This window comes from Triturus cristatus, chromosome 4_1 (assembly GCF_964204655.1).
Source record: "Triturus cristatus chromosome 4_1, aTriCri1.1, whole genome shotgun sequence".
Classification (NCBI taxonomy): domain Eukaryota; kingdom Metazoa; phylum Chordata; class Amphibia; order Caudata; family Salamandridae; genus Triturus; species Triturus cristatus.
The window spans coordinates 589,302,133-589,329,459 of record NC_140585.1 but is presented as its reverse complement, the minus strand read 5'-3'; the positions used below and the strand labels follow the sequence as shown (position 1 = coordinate 589,329,459).

At 49.8% G+C, this 27,327-nt stretch overlaps 1 protein-coding gene across 5 annotated transcripts in view; it reads right to left on the bottom strand.

The window, feature by feature from the left end:
• DMTF1 (cyclin D binding myb like transcription factor 1) overlaps window positions 1-27,327 on the bottom strand; it is a 514,121-nt gene that overhangs the window by 464,111 nt on the left and 22,683 nt on the right. For all 5 annotated transcript variants that reach the window (XM_085652911.1, XM_085652914.1, XM_085652913.1 and 2 more), the window contains exons 2-3: window positions 11,419-11,534; window positions 4,611-4,721 (exon numbers count right to left, since the gene is read on the bottom strand). In XM_085652911.1, the coding sequence (XP_085509037.1) occupies window positions 4,611-4,721; window positions 11,419-11,534 (227 nt within the window). The remainder of the gene's footprint in view (window positions 1-4,610; window positions 4,722-11,418; window positions 11,535-27,327) is intronic.

Genomic DNA, 27,327 nt, shown 5'->3' with positions numbered 1-27,327 from the left:
ATCAAGCGGGGTGTGGTCCTGCAGTATCTGAAACGGATTTCGCCTGATGTGGTCTTTCTGCAGGAGACACACCTTATTGGTAATTCCTTTTGTGCCATGAATCGGTGTGGCTATCGCTTGGTGGCCCACTCGGGCTTCACGTCGGGCTCACGGGGGGTGGGCATCATGGTGAAGAACTCGCTCCCGTTGGAAATAGACGAGGTGCGCCATGATGAGAGGGGACGCTACACTGTTTTGGTGGGGAGGATGGAGGGCAAGGTAGTTGTCTTTGTCTCTGTGTACGTCCCACCGGGGCTACAGTCCACCACCTTTGCAGATCTGGGGCGCCTCCTCCTTGACCTCCCGGGGGGGCTTCTGGTGGTTGGGGGGGATTTCAATGCGGTGGCTTCTGGGACTATGGATCGTCATCCCCCGAGGGACCTCCCCCGGGCACAGGCGTGGTTAGCGGGCCTTTTAGACACACTGGGATTGGTGGACTGCTGGCGTTTAAAGCATCCCACCCAGCTGCAGTACACCTTCCATTCGGGTGCCCATGGTAGCCTCTCGCGGCTTGATTATGTCCTTGTCCCTGCGGCTTATGCTGGGAGGGTGGGAGAGGTGCGCCATCTGGCGCGGGGTATTTCAGATCATTCCCCGCTCCTATTGCACTTGGGTGTCTTCCCGAGGGGAGAGGGCAGGGTAGCCCCAATCAATGCTTGGTACCTGCGTGACCCCACTATTCGTGCTGACCTGATTAAATCATTGCAACGGTATTTTGAGGAGAATGTGGGGTCCGTTCCGTCGGCTATCTCCCTGTGGGAAGCCTTTAAAACAGTTCTCAGAGGGGAGGCCCTCTCCTTTATCTCCCATGCCCGCAGACGCGCACAGGAGGAGGTGACCCGGGTGGAGGCCGAAATTACTGAATTGGAGGGTGGTCTGGGGAGTGGGGTGACTGACGCGGCGCTGCATGTTCTACACCTTAAACAGGCGGCCTATAGGGCCCTCGTCACGGAGGCGGCCAGGGGCCTTGGCAGAGAGCAACAGGGGCGACTGTACGATGTGGGTGATAAGGCTGGCAAACTGATTGCGTGGTTGGATAAGAAGGAGAGAGCTAGTCGTGTGGTCCCGCTGATTGAGAGGATGGATGGTGTACGAATTACTGAGCCGGAAGGCATTGTTTCTTGCTTCGCGGATTATTTCCGCGAGGTATATTCTCCGGTCTCTCCCTGCTCGGAGGAGGATTCCCATGCCCTGCTGCGGGACATCGCGCTGCCCTCGCTCTCAGTGGAGGACAGGGATTCGTTGGATGCCGCTCCCACCTCGGATGAAATCGCCCTCGCCATACGCTCGGTCGCCTCGGGCAAGGCCATGGGCCCGAATGGCCTTCCTATCGAATTGTTCAAGCTGCGACCGGATGTACTGGCACCTCACCTCCGCGCGATGTTCCTTGCGGCCCACTCGCGGGGCTCCCTCCCGCCGGACCAGCGTCTAGCTACCATCGTGGTTATCCACAAGGAGGGGAGACCGCGAGACCGGGTTACATCCTATCGGCCGATCTCGCTCTTGAATGCGGAGCCTAAAATCCTCGCCAAGGTGCTTGCCAACCGGCTGGTCGGCATGGTGGGCGATCTGGTCCACCAAGACCAGTCCGGCTTTATTCCCCATCGCAACACGGCCCTTAACCTGCGGCGCTTGCACGGGGTGCTCGCGCGTGTTCCATTCGTGCGGGAGCCGGCCATCTTGGCGTCCTTGGACGCCACCATGGCGTTTGACACGCTCGAGTGGCCGTACATCTGGGCGATGTTGGCGAAATTTGGATTTGGCCCGGGATTCATCAGCTGGGTCAAATTGTTGTACTCTGACCCATTGGCGCAGGTGGTGGTGAATGGTCGAGTCTCGGCCCCATTCGTGCTGGGACGGGGCACGCGACAGGGTTGCCCCCTGTCGCCGCTCCTGTTTGCACTGGCCTTGGAACCCCTGGCGGAGTGGCTGCGGTGGCACCCCTCTATCCGTGGTCTCCGTTGGACCCCTGAGTATGCGGACCGCGTGTCCCTCTACGCCGACGACATCCTGTTGTACTTAGCCTCCCCGCGTAAATCACTGATTGTCCTGGTCGATGTTCTGCGCTCCTTTGGCCGTAACTCAGGTCTTGTCATCAACTGGGCTAAATCCTGTGTCTATGTGCTTTCCGGGGAGGCTCCTGTTCTCCCGCGGGGCTGCTCGATCCAGATTGCCTCGCAGGGGTTTCGTTACCTGGGCGTCTATATTACGCTGGACCCAGTGGCCCGCTACGAGCGGAATTTGCTTCCCCCCCTCCAGCGCTTGAAGGAGGACGTCGCGCGCTGGCGGCGCTTGCCGCTTTCGCCGCTCGGCCGGGCGGCATTGTTCAAGATGATGTCGTTACCGCGCTTTCTGTACGCCCTCCAGAATTCGATGGACCTGGTCCCGGCGCGTTACTTCCGTGAGGTGGAGAGTTTGCAGCGTCGCCTGTTCTGGGACGGGAGGCCGCGTATAGCCCTGGCAAAGTTGACGCTCCCGTGGTATGACGGAGGGATTGCCCTCCCGGATATTAAGCGGTATTACTGGGCCTCCCAATTAGCTGCAATTAATCACGGCCTCTACGGGCCCGCCTTAAACCCGGCATTTGAAATGGACAAGATGCTCCTGCCTGGTGGCGATTACAATCGAGCGCTCTACACTAGCGTGCCCGACTCCCGCCTGACGGGACCCACGCGTGTCATGGTGCGAGTATGGCACGCCGCCAATGCAGCTATGGGATGGAAGGACCGTTTGACCCGGGCGTCACCGTTGTATGCGTCTGAGAGGTTGGGCTCCCTATGGACCTCGAAGGGCTTCGATAGGTGGGACACGATAGGCATTAGTACAGTGGGGGACCTCTGGACGAGGGGAGGATTCAAAACTTTCGAGACACTGCAGGCGGAGTTTCAGCTGCAGGGCAGTGAATACTTTCGATACCTGCAGGTCCGTCACGCACTGGGCTCTGTCTTCCCAGACGTGGCCGCCATCCCGGAGTCCTCCCCACTGGAGGATAGAGTGCTAGATGGCCACGTTCCGGACAGCACGATCTCCCTCATCTACAAGAAGTTGATTAATGACCGCTCGGGCTTACTGACTGGGCTCCGCGAGGCTTGGGTTGCCGATGGGTTGGAGCTGGACGACGAGGACTGGATTTCCGCGGTGGCCTCCCCGAAGGAGGTGGCCATCCCGGCTCGCCTTCGCTTCGTCCAGCTTAAGATACTTCACCGGGTGTACGTGACGGGGCCAGGGCTTCTGCGTATGGGCTATGCCGAGGATGGACTGTGTAAGCGTGGGTGCGGTGCATTGGCGACCTTTTTACATATTCTGTGGGAATGTCCGAGGGTGGAGCGATTCTGGCGTGGTGTGCATGAGGTCCTGCGAGCGGTTACGCATGTCGTGCTGGTGCCTGAAGCGAGGAGATGCCTGCTGAATGTGTGGGAACCGACCGACTACTCGGTTCCGCAGACGCGATGGGTGACGCTGGGTTATATGATTGCTAAACGTGACATCGCTCAACTGTGGGGGTCCCAGAGGCCCCCGGCAGTGTCGGCCTGGAAAGAACACATGGATTGGTGCATGTTCCGAGAGAAGGTGGTGTATGTGGCGCGGGGTAAGCCTGGGGCGTGGCTGAAGGTGTGGGGCCCCTGGAACGCCTACCGCGGGGGTATTTGCGAGCCGCCATTGTTGCCTCCCGCTTCACCAGCTCCGTCCCCCTAGATGACCCCCTCCCTCAATCCCGGGCACAGAGTTTTCCCAGTCCCAGACCTATTCCCCTTCCCCTCCTTCGATTTTAGTGTATGGTTGGGGTCCCCCCATTTGAGGAGCGTATGTTGTCATTTTCGCTCTCGGGTTGCCTTGCGGGTGTGGTTTTATGTTGTTGTGTTGTATAAAACGAAACCGTATTGTGGGCTCAGAGTCATGTGGCCCACGTTGCTGATACCTCCTGCTTTAGCGTCTCTGTAACGCCAAGTACCTTATTGTATATATGTCATTTATTTCTGTCATTTTAGCGGCCGGCCGGAAGGTTGTAGGCCCGTACCTGTATATATTTGAGATTGCAATAAACGGTTTCAAAAAAAAAAAAAACATTATCCAGCTTCTATCTCAAGACACAGGGTGGTGAAGGGACACTTAAATCAAACATAGACGCAAACGTGAAATCCGGCATAGGCAACTTTTGATTTGAAGCCAACAACGCTAAACTAACTTGCACAGGCCATTTTTTGAACAGGGGAAAAACTAATTTTTAAAATATTCTGATAAGAACTTGCCCCTAACATCAGATGATTAGGCTTACTAATATCAAACACTGATGCTTCTGCAACACATTGATGGCAGGAAGGTGTTCTGTGGCTATAACTTTGCTTACTATCTCTTCCCTCCCCAATCTTGGAAAAGGACATAGGAAGGTTGGCAATATGGGGATTAATTTGAGACATGGGTGTGTTAAGTCGGATCCTCTAGTAAATCTTATTTGTTCGCTCATTTAAACTGTAACTGTCTGAAATCTTAAACTGATAAAAAGGATAATAACCAGTTTGTAATTAATGAACAAAATAGATTATATTTGTTTACAGATCTTTTTTACTTACTAGCAAGGATTGAAATACATGGAGTGGATTCATCTGCACTTTGACTATCCTCAGAAAAACAAAATCGTTTTTGAGAAGGTTCTAAGTTCTCTTCGGAGTTCACGTCATGATCTTTAAAAAAAAAAAAAAATGCATGAGTTGGCAAAAACATAATTTGTTAAACTACGTTAGCAATGTGGGCACAAATGAATGCACATTCACTAATCTTTGTAAATAACGTTTCATAGATTTTCATGCAAACTCAATACATAGACCAAATGATGCATCAAACTTCCGTTTCGGAGATCATAAAACAATGCATGTAACATTATTGCTTTCTTGTTCAATATGACCTCATCTGTAGGTTAATTAGCGCCCTCTTCCAGAGTTTTAGTGCACCATAGATGCATCACAATTCTGATTTGAACTGAATTCTTATATAGCAAACGATCAAAAACTAAAAGGCTTTTGGTGTATATTAATTAAAACATTGAAATTTGTAAGAAAACGCATTGCAAGACAAAGCTAAGAGCAACTGGATTCTGTCATATCCTCAACTCACATCCAGTGTCTGCAGTTATTTTACTCAGTGGCCTGCCTCTATCACTTCTCACTCTGGTCAGAGGTAAACTTTACAGTGACTCAATCACAAAAGGCTCCCACCTCTCAAATACTATACGGACTCTTTCACTCAGCCACCGGCGCTTATACATTTTTATTCCCTTACATACCCAGTTAAACATATCAATTATTCTGCTCTGCGCCCCTGTACACCCTAAGCGATTTAACACATTTATTGAATACTCATGTGAAGTCTATATGTCATTGCATTACTGTAATTGACGTTTTGAACTAACTATATATTTCAGCAAAGTGGGGAATGTACACGCATGGCAGTATTAATTTCATTAACTTTGTAAACAACACAGCATAAACATGCTACACAGACAATGAACACCACTACACATATTCTCTGCTATCTAAGCACACTTAATCCCGAACACCCACACAAAAGTTCATGCAACCCTAAGTTCGTTATTGGCACATTTTCATAGACACAACCCTCCATACACGAGCTACAGCAAGAGGATAAAAAAAACCACCCCCACACCAAGTCGCTCAGACTCAAAGATCAACAAGGACAGATCCTGATACACCTGTAGGAAGCTGGCTCTGTATATACTAGGCAGAGGTAAAGTTTGATAGCACCTCACTCTCGATTTGTGATAGTGTGGTCGAGCAGTAAGGCTTTATCAGAGGACAGTGTTAAGCATTTGTTCTACACACTCAGTCAGCAAATGAATTCACACACTCAAAGACACAACTTCAGACAAATTGTTTTTGTATAAAAATATACTTTTGGTTAATTTTGTTTTCTAGAACCAAGCACGCCTGGCACAGGTAAGTGATATATACTTTGCAGTAAATATACAGTTGTATGAAACCACTTATCATGAACAAAAAAAAAAAGAACTTGTCATCGAGCTTTCTCCAGCACTGCCCCAAAGATATGGAACTCTCTTCCACCAGAAGTACGCAGAATCTCTTCAACGAAGGTTTTCAAATTGGAAGCTAAACGATTCCTAATGAAGAAATTCTTGCCCTAAGAGGGATAGGCTCACTTGCTCGTCGTCATTGTTCCCACTATCATGGTACCGCCATTTGTAATGGCTCTTCTTTAATGCACAATGTGACCCCCCCCCCCCCCCTCGTTGCCCGTGTACACCTGCTTATTGTATTACCCTTCTGGGCGCAGTTGTCCCGCTTTCTGCGACCATTCCAGTCTTTTTTTTTTTTGTTCTCTCTCTACCGGATGTTGATATTGCATTTATTTTCCTTCCTCCCATCATATTGTAAAGCGCTCTGATATCCTTCGGGATCTTGTTCGCGCTATATAAAACGTTATGAATAAATAAATAAATAAAAATACAGTTTGGATTGTAATTGTACATGCACTTTGTTTTGACTTACAGTATTGTTTCTGAGAAATGCAATGCTTTGTAAATACAGTACATATACTTTGCATAGGATTTTCAATAAAATTACCGGTAAGTTACTTTTGAGATTACTTTTCTTACACAGTGTAGTATACCTACATACTACACTGGGACATTTCCTGTAAATAGGTAAGTAAAATCGTTTGTTAGTTATTGCAATTTTGAAGAATTTCTTTAGGTTTTCAAACTCCACACTTCAAAACTTTTCCAAGAAAAACAGTGAATGGTATCCTATGGAGGAAAATAGTGTTATTGGTTTTAGGGTAAGTATTTGGTAGTGGGAGTTGAGGTTCTGGAGGTAGACTCAGGAGTCCCCCAGGGTCAGGGATGCACTCTTGTTACACCCTCAGCGGCACTAGGGCAGCCGGGTTGAGAGTGCTGAGGCCCAATGTTATCCAATGGGGGATAGAGTGCTTCCTGTTGGTGGCTGCTGACGAGCAGGCCACTTGGCTGTGGGAGCAAAGCTCCTGGACTTTAGCTCAGAGCAAATGGGGAAACAAAGTAGCACCAAAGGTGCACCCTCAGCAGCACTAGGGCGGCCGGTGCAGGGTGCCTTTTTCAACGTCGGGCGCCGTGTTGTTTGCAATGGGGAACCTCCGGTACGCAAAGGCACTGCAGGATTGGGGACGAAGGTCTTCTGGGTGAGACCACCACTTCGAGAGGTAAGTTGGGATGTTGGGGGTTGGTTAGGCACCATCGGTTGGGCCACCCAAGGCCGTGGGGCGTCTGGTGCAGGGGTGCCTTTTAGGTTTGGATCTTCTTACCAGCTCCTTGCCGCGGTTAGGGGGGACCTTCCGGATTTAGGCTGTAGGTGTCGGCTGGAGGTTTGAGGCAGGTTAGGGGTCGCAGGATCTAGGTTCAGGATCGCCGGGGAGACATCCTTGTGGCGTTTGCCCACTCACGCTTGGGCCATGGACAGCGAGTGCAGAGTGGTCTGGAGTCGCGGTGTCCGGCCGGAGCCAGAGGTTGGAGATGAACAAATCCGGTGTTCATGGGAGACACAGTTTTTGTGGTTGAAGTCAGGGAGGTCCTCCTGCTGGCTGCAGGACACACCGGGATATCGCAGGAGCAGGTTCAAGGTGGAGACAGGCCGGTAGAGCTGGGGTCAAGTCAGTGGGCGTCTTCCTCGTTAGCTTCAGCACGGCTGGTCAGCCCATCTTCTTTTCTTTAAGTTTCTTCTGGTCTGAGAAAGCAAGGTGCAGGGGTGACCCTAGGGGCGTTAAAGGTAGGTAAAAAGGTTGGGACCTATGAGTCCCTTCCCTGGGGTAGGTACACCCCCTATTATGCCAGTGGGAAGGGGGCATACGCCTTTCCCTGGTTGGCGGAGTCCCCCCATCTGCAAGATGGCGGGGACTGAGAGTTTTGCTTCACCTCGCCTCCCCCACCGGAGGAGTGGAGTTGGCAGAGGTGGGCACACCTCTCTTCCTCGCCTGTTTTTCCTGCCGGTTCTCCCACCCAAAGTGGGGGTCAGAACCAGTGGGGACCAGTTGCTGAAAGTGACCAGGGGAAGCTCACAAAGGCGGCAAGTCTTTGAAGCTTCCCCTTCATGAACCCTGCCCATCCTGGGGGAGGAGGCTTGGCACCTTGTCCCAGGATGTGCATTGTTTCAGGCCCCAGAGAGCAGGAGGCTCTCGACCCAGGGGTCCAGAAACATGTCTGGTGGTGGCAGCTGAAAGCAGCCACACCGCCTGGACACTAATGTTAGGTCGTTTTTCATTAGATCTCACACTGGCATCAGTGTGGGTTTAATGTGCTGGGATGTTTGATACCAAACTGCTCAGTTTTCAGTGTAGCCATTATGGTGCTGTGGAGTTCGTAATAAACTCCCAGCACCATATACTCTTAATGGCAGCACTGCACTTACAATGCCTACTGTAGGGGTACAGGGCTCATGCACCTGTACCCTCACCACTGGTATAGTGCACACAGCTAGACGGGTGACTGATCTATGCCAGGGCAGTGGGATGGAGGCATGGCACACAGGGATGTGTGCCATGTCGACACTTCACTTTGTTCTGCACCAAAACACGTAGCCTGCAAAGGCAGTGTGTGAGTGTGAAGGTACAGGAACTCTAAGGGCGGCACAATAAGTGCTGTAGCCCTTAGAGGCCTTCTCTGGTCACAGTGCCCTGGGTACCTGTGATACCATTTACCAGGGGTGACCTGTGGCCAGAGATGCCAATTGGGTTTAGGCTTCAATGCAGTTTTTAGGGAAATAACATAGGTCCTGGGTACCTGGTTAGCAGGAGCCCAGGGCAAACTCAGTCAAAGCACCTCAGCAATTCAGCAAAACGTGGGGGCAACCATGCAGAAAGAGTGCACTTTCTCACAACATGCATTTCTGTGTTTCTTTTTTAAAGCACTTACACCTTAGTACGCTTCGTGTTGCTAAGCATGAAACATATAAGCAGCTCACAGTAAGAAGAGGATATCTGCTCCATAGATATACTGGGTATGTGTAAGAACTAACATTCCATCAGCCTTTTGAACTAAGTAAAGTAACCAAATGTTCACCATAGTCACCATGCCAGTCGATTAAATTGACAGCAAAATAATCCCACTCAACACCCTCACTTTCCAACATCACTTGCATGGGCCGTATCTGTTAGACATCAAACATATCTAAAAGCTACACAGGGTCTGACTATGGAGAATACGTATATCGACCCCCTTTCTCCAATCTTTCAGCCTAAGGGAAGCAAAATACATATTTCATACTTTAGGAAATATTAAGGTTTTGCTGTGTTTTTCTTGGTCTGGTACTGATCTATATCACCAAATGAAGGGTGCCTGTGAAAACCATTTTCCCAATGCCCAATCTAGAGGAGTCTTAGGGAATTAATACATGTCCTCCACAGCGGCACTTTCATGGAAACAGAAGAAAAAGGTAATCCTCTGGCTCCTGTAACTTAAATAACTCAGCTGCTGTGAGGTCTATTTGTGAGCTAACCAGAAAGTGTGTGTAAATGTACCTTCTTTAAAACTGAAAGAAAAGATAGATGGACCAGAGACCATTGTGTTTTGTGCACAAACATAACATGCAAAAAAACATGCACCTGCAACGTGGAACCAGGAAAAACAAAACACTCTGAACTCAACATTTCACTGATCACTGGAGACGTTCTATGTCAGCATTTTCGGTCGAGCCTGAGTCAGCGCGCCTGTGCCGCTCTGGGAGACTTGTTGTATTGGAGTATGGAAGAGAAGCTTCGCCCACTCTCCGCCCATATTTTTCATTGGCTTGTGTCTTTGACCTTCGTAAACGCAGACTTCTGATTCAGTAACTGCCTTGTTAGTCCCTCCTTAGTACGGCCTTGTCCTCATTTGTAACCTTCCATGGCGACTGGCCCCTTTACTTCGGTTGTTACAGGATAGGCCTTCTTTAGTCTGTAAGTACTATTTTCTTTGTCGTGTTTCTCTTTCAGTGGTGTCTTCTTTACAACCCCGCCCTCCTCTCCCGTTGTCTGTGCCTTCTTTAAACTCCTCCCCCAGCCCTCGAGTTTTCGGTTGAGTTTGTGGCCACTGCCGTCCCACCTGAAGAGGCCAAGTTTTGCATCCAAGGCCTGCCTGGTGCAGGAAAGACAGGCAGACCCATACCAGGTTAGGGATAAGTCCACAAAAAAGGGCCTTTTTTGAGTTCTTACCGGGGTGCTTTCCCCCGAGCATGCCGCACCCCCTTCCATCGCAGCATTTCGCTTGGAGAGGAGCGAGTGTGTTTGTGCTCCCTGCGAGTAAAATATGTATTTTCCCTGCTCACTGGGTAGTTTTTGTTAGTGCTTTACGGCTGTTTGTCAAATGTGGCGAGGAAAATGGAATTCCACGAAAATATGTAATGCTGTTCTCTCTATTGTTGGACCTGTGGGAGTGTTATTGCCAAAATGTGTATGTTCAGAGTGTACAAGTCTTTCCTCTCTCTCTCTCTCGAAATGTAAACCATCTTCACTATGCAACATGTTACGAGGTTAGCTTGTAGTTTTAAAACTCGGTCAGAACTGTAAGGAAGGACAGAGGAGGTGTATGTTTGTGATAGACACAGGTGAGACATCCCAGCTCTCTCGCTTGTCAACAGGTCCTCTCGCTTTGCATCCTGGTACTTGTAGGCCAATTTACCCGGTTGTCATTTCATGGCTGGAAGTGCCGGAATGCAAAACACGAGACTGCATGTGCTAATCATGCCGAGCTCTGGACAAATTGGGGTTAATCAATAACGTGTTTTTAATCTAGTGCTTGCCACCCGGCTTTGCTGTTTCACGGCGCTGCGAGCAACAGGTGCTTTAATGCAAAATTATGCGGTCATGCTTAGTGAAGGCTTTTGTGTGCTGTGATTGTGTGATCTAAAATTATGCTCTCCCTCTCCTGCGACATGTTTTACCAAATGACCACAAAAAAAATCATCTTAGCGCTTCGATGAGCCTTTGGTTTGGTAAGTAATTGGGAAAGGAGCACGAGGGAATTGAGGGGCTTCGGTCAGATAACCAGTTTGTTGAAACAGGGATTTTCAAAGAACATGGCAGATGGGTGTGGTACATAAACAGGCTTTAAAGACAAGTATTTGCAATGCAATTGGTCTTGCATTTACGCGAGTTTAAGCCATTGGCATTGTAAATGACAACGAGTTTTATTTAGGTTTTAAAAAACAAAAACATAAATAAAAGGCATTGTCATTTACCAGGCCAATACCTCAAACTCGCGTAAGTGCCCTATAGCATTGCAAATGCTTGTTATGCCCTTATTGCCGCTTGCCTCTAACTTCACTTCACCCAAAGTCTATAACCAATACTTTACAGACACCAAAAATAATCTAGCAAATGCATTTTCATTACTCAACATACCATTTTGAGGACAACGAAAAATAAGGTTTCCTTCAGTATCTCGAGTTAGGGTCACAGAGTTCGCGGTTTCTACTGTAACGGTGTCAGATTCTGCTGCAACTGTGCTCATACTCAATCTAAACAGGAGATAAATCAGTGTAAAGCGATTATTGTCAAAAGAAACACTCTCGCACAAAATGGCTTTTATCTTATATCGATAACAAACAAATACGTTATTCTGGGAAGCAAAGTTATTAAAATAGTAGTATCTCAATTATCGAACTAAAACAGGTTTTATATGCACAGATGCAAAACAATTAAGGGAGCAGCACTGGAAAAAATGCTGTATTACTTACTACTAATCTTCAATGAGCAATATCCAGAGGTGTGGGAGGAATGGAACATTATTATAGGTCCATTAAATATATCATGCAGTTAATATTTGTACTACATTATCTAATATTTCTCGGTGGAGGCTCAGGGCTACACAGAAATCCTGCATATTTTATTTATTTAGTAGGGCTTTAGCCAAGGTCGTCTTCTCCATGAGATCATCATAAATTGGGAGAAAATAGTGTTTTATGCAGAATACTGCATTTTTTAGGACACAATGAGCAGTCATGTCACACTGGATTCACTACTAGGGCTAGTTTTTAAAAATGCATTTTTTTTGCTTGGTTTTCTCGGGTACTGAGCAGCCCACATCACTGACTTAAGACAACCTGTTTGTAAAATTAAAACTGAAAAATAGACAACGTGGCTGCAGAGTTGGAATTTTCTCTCGTATATGGAATGCTGTTTATTCAATAGGGAGGGTGTCAAGGCAGGACACACAAAAACCCCGATTAGATTAAAATGTGGATGTTCACTCCGAAGCTAATGTGAAGACAGACATGAACAATTCTTCTCAGGACCACTTGGATTGCATTCAAGGCTAGACACATGTTTGTCTTAGCTTGAGGGACCTTTGTTAGGCTGAACCTTACCAGACAGCACAGCTGTCTAGTTTGCCACGACCTCTTGGGGACTTTCTGGAAGCTTCCCTGGGAATTCAGTGATCCTATTGTTTACCACTGGCTTTGTGTTTTGTAACACACATTTGCGTGCTTTCTATTTGCTGGCTTTGTTTGTTTTAGGCTGTATAGCTTCAATTTCTCCCTTCCATTGTCCATCTCCTGTTTACTGTATTCTTCAGAGTGCTCGTTTTCTGTAAACAGGCGTTAAAGTATTGCTTTCATCTGGTCAGTACTGTGCATTCAAAGGCAAAAGTCAAATGTCAGGTTCGGTCCTCCGAGGGAGCATGGTGTTTACTTCTCTTTCTCCGAATTCAAAGTGAGAGGATTTATGTAACAATCATACTGGCTAATTAGAATGTGCTGGAGGGAGACGGCATGATGTTATTTTTTTTTTAGACACACAACAAAATGTAAATGCACAGTGCAGATATTTCGGAATATATCAGTTCAACACATTATCGTTTGTGCACTGTATACTTTTATCAGTAAAACTGTATGTCTGTGCAAATGTAATGATCATTGTATTGTCTGTAATGAAGCGCACTACCACACCATGCATCTCCCACTCTATGCCACTGCACTCTACTATACACTGGACTCAATCTGCACCACTCAATCTATGCCACTGCACTCTGCGCCTCTCTACACCATGCCACACTACCGCATTCTTCTATGCACCACTGCACTCTTTGCCACTGCACTCTACACCACTACAGTCTAGGTCACTCTATTTTGCACCAACCCACTCTACGCCACTGTGCTCTGCAACACTGCACTCTACTCTGTACCACTCTACGCCAGTTCACTGAATGCCAATCCACTCTACGCTACTCTAATCCACAGCACTTAACTCTATGCCTCTGCATTCTACCCTGCACCACTCCACGTCACGCCACTGCACTCAACTCAACTCAATCTACTCTGGCCACTGCAATCTACACAACACCAATTCCACTCCACTCCACTCTATACCACTTCACTCTAGCCTGCACCACTCTACTCCACATTACTGCACTCTACTCTGAAACAATCTTTTCGCGCCACTGCAATATACGCTACACCGACTCCACTCTGCTCTGCAACACTTTACACCATCTACTCTATGCCACTGTACTTACTCTAACCACTGCACTCTACACCACTTTACTCAAAACCACTGCATTCTATGCCACTCTATTCTACCGTGCACCACTGTACTCTACACAACGGCATTCTGAACCACTGCAAACTTTGCCATTGCACTCTATCCCCTCCAGTCTATGCCACTCCACTCTACACCACGACAGTCCACTATATGCCAATGCACTCTACTCTGCACCACTCACTCTACCTTGCACCACTCCACTCTATGTCACTGCACTCGACACACTGCAAGTTATGGTACTGCATGCTACGCTGCTCTACACAATTGCACTCTACGTCACTGCTCTCTACGCCAGTCTATTCTACTCTGCACCACTGTACTCTATACCATTGCTCTCTGCACTAGTCTACACCGCTGCACTCTATTCCACAATATTCTGATCCACTGTACTCCCCACCTCTTCAATTAACCCTGCACCCCTCCACTCTAGCCTGCACCACTCCACTCTACCCTGTACCACACCACTATGAAACAATAAACTCTATGCCACAGCACTATACTCCACGCTTTGCCACACCTCTATACTCTACACCACTTTACTCCAAACCAACGCACTCTACGCCAATCTACTCTGCACCACTTTACGCCACTATGCTCTAGGCCACATTAATGCACTACATTCTATCGCACTCCATTCTATCGCACTCCATTCTATCGCACTCCATTCTATCGCACTCCATTCTATCGCACTCCATTCTATCGCACTCCATTCTATCGCACTCCATTCTATCGCACTCCATTCTATCGCACTCCATTCTATCGCACTCCACTCCATTAAATTGTGCTCCACTCTATGCAACTCTACTCTACACCATGCCACTTTACTCCACTCTATTCTAAGCCACTCCACGACAATCTACTCCCCTCTACGCCACTCTACTCTACTCTGCCCTACGCAACACCCTCTACGCCACTCAACTCTGCCCTATGCCACTCCACTGTACGACACTTCACTCAACTCTATTACACTACACTGAACGCTATACCACGCTACTCAATTCTACGCCTTCCATACTACAACACTCAACTCCCTCCACGACACGACACTCCACTTTATGCCACTTCATAACACTCGCATTTGCACCAATAACTTTTAGCCATGTTGAACAGCAGCCACGCTAGTGTGCAACATGGCAAAAACATATTGTAAAGCCAAGAGATCACGCAAGGGCAAGACCTATTGGCTTTGCCAATGCTTGTTTTTCTGGTGAACTCACTCTTCTCCCGCACTCATTTTCAACCAGATTCCTCGTTTGGGATATTTTGCCCATACATCTGCGCATCTAATTTAATCCCAATATTTCTGGAAAAGAGCCGAAAACGTAGATATTCTCAATTATTACTCTATGGTTTTCTATGCTCTTTCTAGTGCGCAGGTACACGCTGAGGTCACTCTTGCGCTTTTTATTTCCCAATTCATTCAGACATTTGTATGCCTCCAGTACCTCAACTATATGCATGCCTTACGTAGAATCACTGCACTCTGCTTGCATACCATTCTTCAATGTCTGATCTTATACTGCTGTTGTCGCCATTTGGCTCTTGCGGGAACCTCTCAGAATTCAGAACATTATTCCCGTGTTTCAGTGATAGACTGGTACTGGTCTGTGCAAGTACCACAACAGGTTCATCAGACACCTTACTGAAGTCATGGAACCTCTATGCCATCTTTTACACAATGGTCAAGATTGTTTTTGGAGTCACAAACAGCAGCAGGTGGTTATCCACATCAAGCAGCCCACTGTCCGTAGGTTATACTTGACCCCGATATTCCCAGGTGGCTGACGCAGCATGCCCTAGATTCAGAAATGTAGGAGTGCACATCGTACATGTTTTTGGAATGTCCCATACTAACTGCATTCTGGGATGAGGTCTTACACATGGTCGAGGAGGACATTGAAAGTGAGGTTTCCTGCACCCCGGGATACTGCTTACTGGGATGGTTTCCCCATACATTGGACACGAAAGTCACAAGAAAGTTCCAAGACCTAGATTTTCTCCTCACCAAGCAAGAGCTAGCGAGAAACTGGAAATCCCCAGGGGGTCCCCGGACTCATATATGGAAAAAATAAATGATTAAATGGGTGGGATGCGAGGGGAGGATACTCCTAAGAGAAGCCCGAAGAGGTATAGGAAAGGCTGAAGTGGCCTGAGCCTGGGAAACTCTGCTGGACAATTTCGCCAATCCTGAAGCAGACACACCTGCGGGGTCGCCTGCAGGATCGCCATGATCACTCTCAATTAGTGTAGTACTGTCTGCCATGCCCTGAATTGTGCACCCCTTTACACTTAACGGGAACTAACACTTGATTTTATATAGTTCAGGTCTTCCTGCCCAACATGCCAGAGTTCTCCTTTTGACCACACTGTGCAATTTCACTTTGGGAATGCTGTACAGACACCGATTCATGGCGGCGGGGGTTTGACTGTGTACTATTTGTTTTCCATTGAACACATGTGTGACAACAAACACTTGTATTGTTTGATGTTTTAAAACCAATAAAATATTTTTTTTCTATTACAAATTCAAGCAGTTTATTGTTTCAGATCCAACTCGGAAGTCCATTATCAGTACATGTACAGTACAGTAAATAGTATCAATATGCTGCTTATGGTTTGTGGGTCGATCTTTCTCAAAAGGAGGAAAGTGGATTTTAAGTCAAAGACTTATAACCACCTTGAACGCAAATATGTGGTGATAGAGAAGGAGTTAGCCTGTGTTTGGGCCATCCATCACTTAACACATATCTGGGGTAAATATTTGTTTAGAACAAACTCAAATTCTAGGTTAGTATTTTGTCACCCGAGAATGGTCTACTGATAGCTCATTTGAGTTCAAAACTGCAGGAATTATATTCCCACTGTTGGGACAGTAAAGTCCTCTGCATCATTAACGATGTGTACCCTTGCCCTGAGTGCCCAACTGTACTGTTGTCTGGATCCCTAAAGCTGATCTTTTGCGTGTGCACCATGTCATAGCCCGGTCTCACAGGTTGCAGTCTTGCTGCACTGCGAGGGGGGCCCAAGGTGCTACAGTCACAGTGGTGGAAGGGTATTGCCTCCACCAGGAGTTAAGCAGCACAAGCGTGGTGGTAGCAGCATACCATGTAGTAATCAGTAGTAGTGAACAGGTCCTTTTTACTGTGTCACTGAGGTGAGCCCTACAGGCTCACTCACATTTTTTAAAGTTTAAGGTGTGCTTAGATTACCCTTGTACTACATCAGGTAGCTGTGTAGTGCTGCGCAGCGAAGGCCTAATGACACTGCCTGGATGTATGTGTGCCTGGGAAGGGTACAGCACAGGGATAGAGCAGTCCATGTAAGATTAGTGCAGTGACTGGGTGCATGTAGAAGAATACACAATATGAAAGATGTAGTGCTGTGCAGTGCATGCACATTGAAAGCATGTGCTGGGTGTATGTGTGCTTGCTTGAAGTACAATACATGAAGAGTAAAGTATTGGGCAATGCACATAGTGTGGGTATGTTTGCAAATAGCGCACACTGGTAAAATGCAGAAAAGCTCAAGTACTTAGCAGTACGCATAGACTGAATGGTTGTGCTGAATGCATGTGTCTGTCGAAGCACAATGCATGAAGGTAACAGTACTGGAGAGCATTTGTGCTGAGAAAGCACACCGAATGCAAGTGTGTCTATAAATGGTACATTACATGGAGGACTTTATGTTCCATGTTTGAAACCCCAGGCTTGTCTGGTGAAGACATGAGAAGTAGAGAACACCCAGAAATATTTGTGTAATGCTGCCTTCATGTGAGCTGGAGGTGGGGACACACAAGAGGAAGGGAGAAAGGCAGTGCTTAATTTGAGCCTGTGGTTTCCAGTGCCCAGCACCGGCACTTAATCATCAACATAGGCGCTTTTCAAGAGCACCAATTAAGGACACAGTCATGTACGGGGGGGATTAAGTGATTTGCCTAGAATTACAGGATGTTGCACCAACGCGGAGACTCGAACCTTATCCCCCAGCTCTGAAAATCGGCAGCTCTGGTCATTACGTCACATCCTCTGCCCACTTTCATGTTAGGTTCTGTTTTAGGCGATGTTAACAGGAAAAATGGGCTGGAGCAAGCTGCCTCCCGACGAGAGTCCCGGCACTTATTTGTTTTACAAATTAACCACTGAAGAAAAAGCCACTCCCTTTACACTTCAAAAGGTTGCTCTTTGATTCAGTGATAGATAACAAGCAAGAGGCCTGGACACATCTCAGGAAAAGAGATGGGGCTGATAAAGGAATCATAAAGCGTATGGCTGGGAGCCTGGGATTAACCTTTCGATGTATATATCACCGTGGCTGACACCCAGGTGTGAACTCTGGTCACTCCCATGAATTGCGTTGTGGTCAATCAGCTTCGGAGTCTTGCCTGCTGTGATAGACATTCTTTCAAGGGGAAAGAAGAAAAGGAGAAGTGGACACTTCAAAAGAAGCAGAATCCAAACATAAAACTTTCAAGACTCTAACCCCAAATCACATTTTGGTGTCTGGAAATGGAATAGAAAGAGGTTCAGACCCCAAACGTTGTCAACATCCAAGCAGCCAGACGGGCTATGAGAAGACGGGATGTTCTGCAAGACTTCTGCCTGTGACCAGGACTGGTGGACAATGCCTGCTACTAAACCCAGAGATCTTTGATGTATAGTCATTCTACTTCTGTAGAAGGGGACGGGGGTTAGGCGAATATATAATATGACAGGGCTTTTCACACTATATGGTTTGCCGACTATGCTGACTGTATTTTAAATTTCAGCATTTGTTTTCCAATTGTGGCACGAATACTGCGTTCTAGAGCATGATAGTAGAAATAAACATTTCAAACTTTCGTGTCTCATTTATATCTTATTGTGGGCGAGTATGAGTGCGAGAGCGAAAGTAGGTGTCCTGTTACTGCGATCCCTGAGAGGGTTGGGAGTGTTATGTTCTGGCGTGCCAATTCACCGGTCTCTATGAATATAGTTAGGAGGTCAAGTGAGACACCATAGCTAGTCGGACTCCGGCTCATGGATACTGAGGTGGTATGGCGATTTAGTCTCTGCCCACTTGAAGTCCTATGCTCCAAGCATAATTCGGTTCCTGAACAGAATCCCTGCAACACCCCGTGATCTAAGCCATGAGAGAATCTCTGTGGGGGAAGCAGTTGGCCTCCACTGCCTCCCAGTGATAATCCTGTATGCCAGAGGAGGCTACCACTGAACGTATTTGGGCCAGGAGGGGGAGACTTGTGTCCCCCCCAAGGTCAGCCACCTTGTATGCCAGGAGGGGCCGCATAGTGAGAGCGGAAGAATCAGTGCCCAGATCGTAAAGCAGCAACCCTGTATACCAGAAGGGATTGCCCGTACCACTGTGGCCAAGTGTTTGGGTCATGGATGAAAGGATTACTGTGGTGACTGGCAGGTCAAACCTGCACACAGCACCCGACTGATTCCCAGAGGACTACCTGGACGCTGCAGAAGATATCGGACCCTCGCCCTAGATCCAGTCGGGAGCTGGAGAATCCAACAACTCTCCCACTCCCGGAGGAGGAGCCTAGCGCGCAACCAAGATGGCCGCGTAGGTGCGAAGCTCCCGAGGACCTCCGCGACCTCCTGAATTAATCCTGATTATATCCTGTCTTTGATGAGGGGACTGTGTCTGTGTACCCGAGCTGAGGCGGCACCCGTTTTCCTTTTTCGAATCGGACCCCGGACACTGGTGGGAGCACCGATCGAAGATTGCGGCCTTCTCCGCGCCGGCCCCCCGGATTGGAGTTGTGGGGCGATCCGGGGACAAAGCGAACAACAGCGGCGGGCAGGGCTGGGCGACTTGCGTACCCCGCGCTTTCACTTTCGCTTTTGCGCCCTCCTTGCCCTCAAGCGAGGTAGGGTTGCGGAGCGGGGTGCGGTGGTGTGGCCTTGTCCCGGTGCCCGGCTGACCCGCCGGCTGTGAGTTGTCCTGCGGTCCAGTGGTCACCCCCCCCGGAACCCGTGAACTGGTTTATCGGCCCTTTCGAGGAGATTGGCACGACTTTGGGAGTGCGACATGTCCACAAAGCAAGATGGCGACCGGGCAAAGGTGAAATCGACCCGCCGTGGCCCGGCACATCAGTCTAACAGCATGGACCGCTACACCCTCCAGAAGGGATCTCCAGAGGCACAGCGTACATCCCCCGCGGGCCTGACTGAGGCGTCTGCTCAGCCCGCGGATCTGACCCTCCGGGACGTCATGGGCGCCATTGCCGAGATGAAGGCCTCGGTGGACCAGCGCTTTGATACTCTGGCGCAGAAGATAGACTCGGCCCTGGTGGATGTGGGCCTGGTGAGAGCCGACTTGTCTAAAACAAATGACCGGGTCGATTCCCTGGCCCACACCACCTCGAGTCTCACTACAGACGTGGCGGCCCTTCAAAAGGAGGTGCACCGGCTTGGCCAGGCGAGTGCCCTGATGGACCGTCGATTGGAGGACTCCGAGGGTCGGGCCCGGAGGAACAACGTTCGCATTGTCGGGGTGCCGGAGGGACGGGAGGAGGAGGCGGCAGATTTGTTTGTGGAAGACCTGATCCTCACCCGTCTCCAGCCCCGGGGGCTGAGTAAACTTTTTGCGGTGGAACGTGCTCACAGGGTCCCCGGAGGAAGACCTAAGGCCGGAGCCCCGCCGCGGCCTCTCATTGCCCGGATTTTTAACTTTCGGGACAGAGACGCTATCCTGCAGACTTCCAGGCTACAGGGACCGGTCAAGCTCGATAATATGGACGTGAATTTCTACCTTGACTTTACTCCGACGGTCCAAAAGCAGAGACTGAGTTTTCTCGGAGTTAAACGTCGCCTACGGGACCTGAACCTTAAGTACTCAATGCTTTTTCCAGCTAAGCTGAGGGTGGAGGTGGATGGTCGCACGCACTTTTTTGACCGTCCCGAGGCGGCTGGGGACTGGTTGGATACTCTGCCTGGGGATCGGGGCCGGGGGGGTGGGGGGGGTGCGGTTGGCGGGGAGGGCTCGCCGGATCAGAACTGAGGGGTGAATAGTAGGCCTTGCTCTGGACAACATTCCGGTTACCATTCACTGATCGTGTATGTTCCCCTCCTATGGAGGTCGTACGGGGTCCATTGGGGGCTTTCCCTCCTCCTCTGGGGGACTAGTTAGTTTTTCGTCTATGGGGCGACAGGCACACTGCACTTTGGGGGGGCTGTCTGGGCTCATGCAGGGGTGCAGGGAGGGGGGAGTTCTGTTGGGATGGGTGGGCGGGGGTGGAGTGTTGTTTGTTTGCACCGCAAGGCGAACCCTTTACTGTATTGTTGTTTTCGAGATGCTCTTTGGGGGACGACTGATGGCTTCCATGTATGATGGGGGGTAGGGATTTGACTGTGTTATCATGGAACGTTAACGGACTGGGGGATAGGATTAAGCGTGGTGTGGTCCTGCAGTATCTGAAACGAATTTCACCAGATGTGGTCTTCCTGCAGGAGACACACCTTATAGGTAATTCCTTTCATGCCATGAATCGGCGAGGCTATCGCTTGGTGGCCCATTCGGGCTTCACCTCGGGCTCGCGGGGGGTGGGCATCATGATTAAGAACTCGCTCCCATTGATGAGGTGCGCCATGATGAGAGGGGACGTTACACTGTCTTGGTGGGTAGAATGGAGGGCAGAGTGGTCGTTTTTGTATCAGTGTACGTTCCGCCGGGGTTGCAATCTACCACGTTTGCGGACCTGGGGCGCCTCCTCCCTGACCTCCCGGGTGGGCTTCTGGTAGTTGGGGGGGACTTCAATGCGGTGGCTTCTGGGTCTATGGATCGTCATCCCCCCAGGGACCTCCCCCGGGCACAGGCGTGGCTGTCCGGCCTTTTAGATACACTAGGATTGGTGGATTGCTGGCGACTAAAGCATCCCGCGCAGCTGCAATACACCTTCCACTCGGGTGCCCATGGTAGCCTCTCGCGGCTTGATTATGTCCTTGTCCTTGCGGCCTATGCTGGGAGAGTGGGAGAGGTGCGCCATTTGGCGCGGGGTATTTCAGATCACTCTCCACTACTGTTGCACTTTGATGTCTTCCCGAGGGGGGAGGGCAGGGTAGCCCCAATCAATGCCTGGTACCTGCGCGACCCCACTATTCGAGCCGAATTGATCAAATCCTTGCAGCGGTACTTTGAGGAGAATGTGGGGTCTGTCCCTTCGGCTATCTCCCTTTGGGAGGCTTTTAAGGTAGTTCTCAGGGGGGAGGCCCTCTCCTTTATCTCCCATGCCCGGAGGCGCGAGCGGGAGGAGGTAACCCGGGTGGAGGCCGAAATTACTGAACTAGAGGGTGACCTGGGGAGCGGGGTGACGGATGCCACATTGCATGTTCTACACCTCAAGCAGGCGGCCTATAGGGCCCTCGTCACGGAGGCGGCCAGGGGCCTCAGTAGAGAGCAACAGGGGCGACTGTATGATGTGGGTGATAAGGCTGGTAAATTGATTGCGTGGTTGGACAAAACGGAGAGAGCGAGTCGTGTGGTTCCGTTGATCGAGAGGATGGATGGTGTGTGTGTCACCGAGCCGGACGCCATTGTCTCCTGCTTCGCGGATTATTTCCGCGAGGTGTATTCCCCGGTCTCTCCCTGCTCGGAGGAGGATTCCCATGCCCTGCTTCGGGACATCGCGCTGCCCTCCCTTTCGGTGGAGGACAGGGATTCGCTGGACGCTCCTCCCACCTCGGACGAAATTGCCCTTGCTATCCGCTCGGTCGCATCTGGCAAGGCCATGGGCCCCAATGGCATCCCTATCGAGCTGTATAAGCTGCGACCGGATGTACTGGCGCCCCACCTGCGCGCGATGTTCCTGGCGGCCCGCTCGCGGGGTTCCCTTCCGCCGGACCAGCGTCTGGCCACGATCGTGGTGATCCACAAGGAGGGGAGACCCCGTGAGCGGGTCACATCCTATAGGCCTATCTCGCTCTTGAACGCGGAGCCCAAAATCCTCGCCAAGGTGCTGGCCAACCGGCTGGTCGGCGTGGTGGGCGATTTGGTCCACCAAGACCAGTCCGGCTTCATACCCCATCGTAACACGGCCCTTAATCTGCGACGCTTGCACGGGGTGCTCGCGCGTGTCCCGTTCGTGCGGGAACCGGCCATCTTGGCGTCCTTGGACGCCACCATGGCGTTTGATACGCTCGAGTGGCCATACATTTGGGCGATGCTGGCGAAGTTTGGCTTCGGACCGGGCTTCATCAGCTGGGTCAAGTTGTTGTATTCCGGCCCATTGGCGCAGGTGGTGGTGAATGGACGAGTTTCGGCCCCATTCGCACTGGGACGGGGCACGCGACAGGGTTGCCCCCTGTCGCCTCTCCTCTTTGCACTGGCCATGGAGCCCCTGGCGGAGTGGCTGCGGTGGCACCCTTCCATCCGTGGTCTCCGCTGGATCCCCCGAGCATGAGGACCGTGTGTCCCTCTACGCTGATGATATCCTTCTATATCTCGCCTCCCCGCGTAAATCACTGATCATCCTAGTTGATGTTTTGCGCTCATTCGGTCGCAACTCAGGCCTCGTCATCAACTGGGCGAAATCCTGTGTATATGTGCTTGCCGGGGAGGCTCCGGTCCTACCACGGGACTGTCCGATCCAGATTGCCTCCCAGGGGTTTCGGTACCTGGGTATATATATTACTCTGGACCCGGAGGCCCGCTACGAGCGGAATTTGCTGCCCCCCCTCCAGCGCTTGAAGGAGGACGTGGTGCGTTGGCGGCGTCTGCCGCTTTCGCCGCTCGGCCGAGCGGCCTTGTTTAAGATGATGTCGTTGCCGCGCTTTCTGTACGCTCTCCAGAACACTATGGACTTGGTCCCGGCGCGCTACTTCCGTGAGGTGGAGAGTTTGCAGCGTCGCCTGTTCTGGGACGGGAGGCCACGTATTGCCTTGGCTAAATTGACGCTCCCGTGGTACGATGGGGGGGTTGCCCTCCCGGATATTAAACGGTATTACTGGGCCTCCCAGCTAGCTGCGATTAATCATGGCCTTTACGGGCCCGCCCTGAACCCGGCATTTGAAATGGACAAGATGCTCCTGCCCGGTGGCGACTACAATCGAGCGCTCTACTCTGGCGCGCCGGACCCTCGCCTGACGGGACCGACGCGTGTCATGGTGCGTGTATGGCACGCGGCTAACGCAGCTATGGGGTGGAAGGACCGTTTGACCCGGGCGTCACCGCTATATGCGTCTGCGAGGTTGGGCTCCCTGTGGACCTCGAAGGGCTTCGAGAAGTGGGACACGATCGGCATCAGCACAGTGGGAGATCTCTGGACGAGGGGGGGATTCAAAACTTTCGAGACGCTGCAGACGGAGTTTCAGTTGCAAGGCAGTGAGTACTTTCGGTACTTACAAGTCCGCCACGCGCTGGGCTCCGTCTTCCCGGATGTCGCGTCCATTCCGGAGTCTTCCTCCCTGGAGGACAGAGTGCTGGATGGCCATGTCCCAGACAGCACGATCTCCCTTATATATAAAAAACTGATCAACGACCGATCGGGCCTGCTGACTGGCCTCCGCGAGGCCTGGGTTGCCGATGGGCTGGAATTGGACGACGAGGACTGGATTTCCGCGGTGGCCTCTCCGAAGGAGGTGGCCATCCCGGCTCGCCTTCGCTTCGTCCAGCTTAAGATCCTCCACCGGGTTTACGTGACGGGGCCAAGGCTTCTACGTATGGGCTTTGCTGAGGATGGACTGTGTAAGCGTGGCTGTGGTGCTTTGGCAACTTTCTTGCATATTCTGTGGGAATGCCCAAAGGTGGAGCGATTCTGGCGTGGTGTGCACGAGGTCCTGCGAGTGGTTACGCGTGTCGCGCTGTTGCCTGAAGCGAGGAGATGCTTGCTGAATGTGTGGGAGCCAACTGACTACTCGGTTCCGCAGACGCGGTGGGTGACTCTGGGATACATGATAGCTAAGCGTGACATTGCTCAATTGTGGGGATCCCAGAGGCCCCCGGCGGTGTCGGCCTGGAAAGAACACATGGATTGGTGTATGTTTCGTGAAAAGGTGGTGTATGTTGCGAGGGGTAAGCCTGGGGCGTGGGTGAAAATCTGGGGCCCCTGGAACGCCTATCGCGGGGGTATTTGCGAGCCGCCACTGCTGCCGGCTGCCTCACCAGCTCCGTCCCCCTAGCCGACCCCCTCCCCCAGCCATGGGCACGTGGTTCCCCAGTCCCTGATCTGTTCTCATTCCCCTCTTCAGAGTTTGGCGATTGGTTGGGGTCCCCCACTTAAGGAGCGCGTGCTGTCACTTGGGATTGCGGGTTGCCTTGCGGGTGTGGTTTTTTTGTGTTGTTGTGTTTCGACAAAAGGAAACCGTATTGTGGGTTTGGAGTTATGTGGCCTGCACTACTGATATCTCCTGATTTACCTTTTTTGCACCGCCAAGAGATTTTTCTGTATATATGTCATATGCTTCTGCCACTCTAGCGGCCGGCCAGACGGTTGTAGGCCCATACCTGTAACTATTTGAGATTGCAATAAACGGTTTAAAAAAAAAAACACAAAAAAAAAAAAACTCTCCCACTCCCCCACCTCGCACACCGCCAGTTAGGGGGAAGAGTGACTTAAATCGTGTCTGCCGAGCAGGAGCAGCTCAGATTGCTGGAACTAACTGGTAGCGCTGCTCGGAGAGGGTCTGCTGCCACGTGAACTGCATGCAGCCATCTTTATCGAACTGGATCTGGACTCAGGAACACCCAAGGAGAAGGCACTCACTGCACCTCTGAATACTGCCATATAGCCAGAGTGGGTAAGACTGGAACTGGGCCTGTGGGTCCTCGGAGGACCCATTGCTAATGGACCCTTTGACAAATAACTAAGGAGTCAAACAGGAATTCTTGAGTACAGCTTACTAGAAAGCATTCCCTGGAGGTGGCCAGGACTGGATAGAGAATAACCTTGGGCACTTTACAAGGAAGAGGGTGGAACAGAGATCTGCCTGAATTTTAATGGAACGCCCGACCTCAAGGGCAATGTGTTGCTTCTGAATGTTATTCCTTTGTAGATGTAGGAGTTAGAAATAAAATACTTATTTTTCTATAAAAAGATTTTTTTATTGGCCTGGACATTGATATATTGTTTGTATTATGTGCACTTTAAATTATGAGTCGTGTTCACTTACCTGTATCTACACTTCCTTCTCAACTCAGGGAGCCTTTGACTGCTCGTCCACAGCTACCACTGAGAGTCATGTGCAGAAGGAGTACTTGGACCAATGGCTCAGGATCCATATGAGGTCTGCTCCCAGAACATCAGGAGTAAAAGGTCTCAACCACCAACGGTTGGGCCAAGCAACACCAATGGACCTCTGAGAGAAAGGGGTTCTGACACAAATGTGTATGTTACAGTGAAGAACAAGCATTGGCAAAGCCAATAGGTCTCGCCCCCAGGAGCTATTGGCTTTGCCAATGTGTTTTAGCCATGTTGTACAACAGTGGGTCTGCTGTTCAGCATGGCTAAAAGTTAGTACTGTAGAGTAGCAGGCCTCGAGCAATCTATTCGCCCACTTGCTATGGCGAGTCAGATTTTCTCAGCTATTTTTTAAGGCCTACTCGCTCGTTCTGGTAAGCTGAAAAATAACAGCAGTTCTGTTCACTCACAAAGTGAACGAGCAACAAAGATGCCTTTCAATCTTGTTTTTACCTTTCTGTGTGGTGAAAAAATGATTTTTATAGGATGAAAACAAAATCAGAAGACTTTACTTGGAGATGTGCAATGATAAATACTTTTGTTGAAACCCAATTTCCAAACATTGTTTGTACGCTATATAGTTTTATGAGTAAAACTGCATGCTAGTTGGAAGGTTTGTGGCAATTTCAATTGAAATTGTGCTGGATATAAAGGACAGTGCACTACCACAGCAGGTTTGACTAATATATTTATTAAAAGTGAGTTCTTAAACATGAACTGAGAAATATCTGTCTCCCGCCCTGATAACAATGCTATTAGTGAACTAAGACCATGTGTACCCTATACGTGGGCTCAATTGTTATTATACATGAAGCAAAAGCCTAGTCTATTAAAAAGAAATTTAGTTTCTTTGCACAGAAGAAATGCTTAACGTGCATATTTGAAGGTTCCCCTAAATCTGATAATGAAGAAAAAAGGAAGCTCCATAAAATAATTTTTTTGCCTAGGATCACATAATTTGAGACCAGTTTATGGGTCAAGTACATTACAGTTAAGTCAAGCAGAGTAGTCAAATTACTAGACATGCAGGTCTAGATACATTTTTATTATTTTTCGAGGCCTGAGTGGAGAGGAGGGCAGTTTAGACTGGAGTAGAGCGACATAGATTGCAGTGGCGTAGAGTAGAGTAGAGTGAAGTAGAAAGGAGTAGAGTAAAGTGTTGTAGAGTGGAGTGGCACAGAGAGGAGTGGCATAAAGTGGCATGAATTGGAGTGACATATAATGGAGTAGAGTGTCGTAGAGTGGAGTGTTCTAGTGTGGAGTAGAGTGTCAAGAAGTGGAGTGTTGTAGAGTAGAGCGGTGTGCTGTAGAGTGGAGTGTCAGGGTGTAGTAGACAGGCGTAAAGTGGAGTGGTGTAGAAGGAAGTAATGTCATGGAGTGGTGTCATGGAGTGGTGTCGAGTATAGTAGAGTGGAGTGCTGTAGAGTGGGGTGGCGTGGTGTGGAATGAATTAGTGTAGAGTTGAGTAGCGTTTCATAGAGAGGAATGGCATAGAGCGAAGTGGCAAAGAGCAGAGTAGAGTATCGTAAGTTGGAGCCGCATAGAGTGGAGTTTATATAGGGTGGGGGGTATAGAGGGTAGAGTGGAGTGGT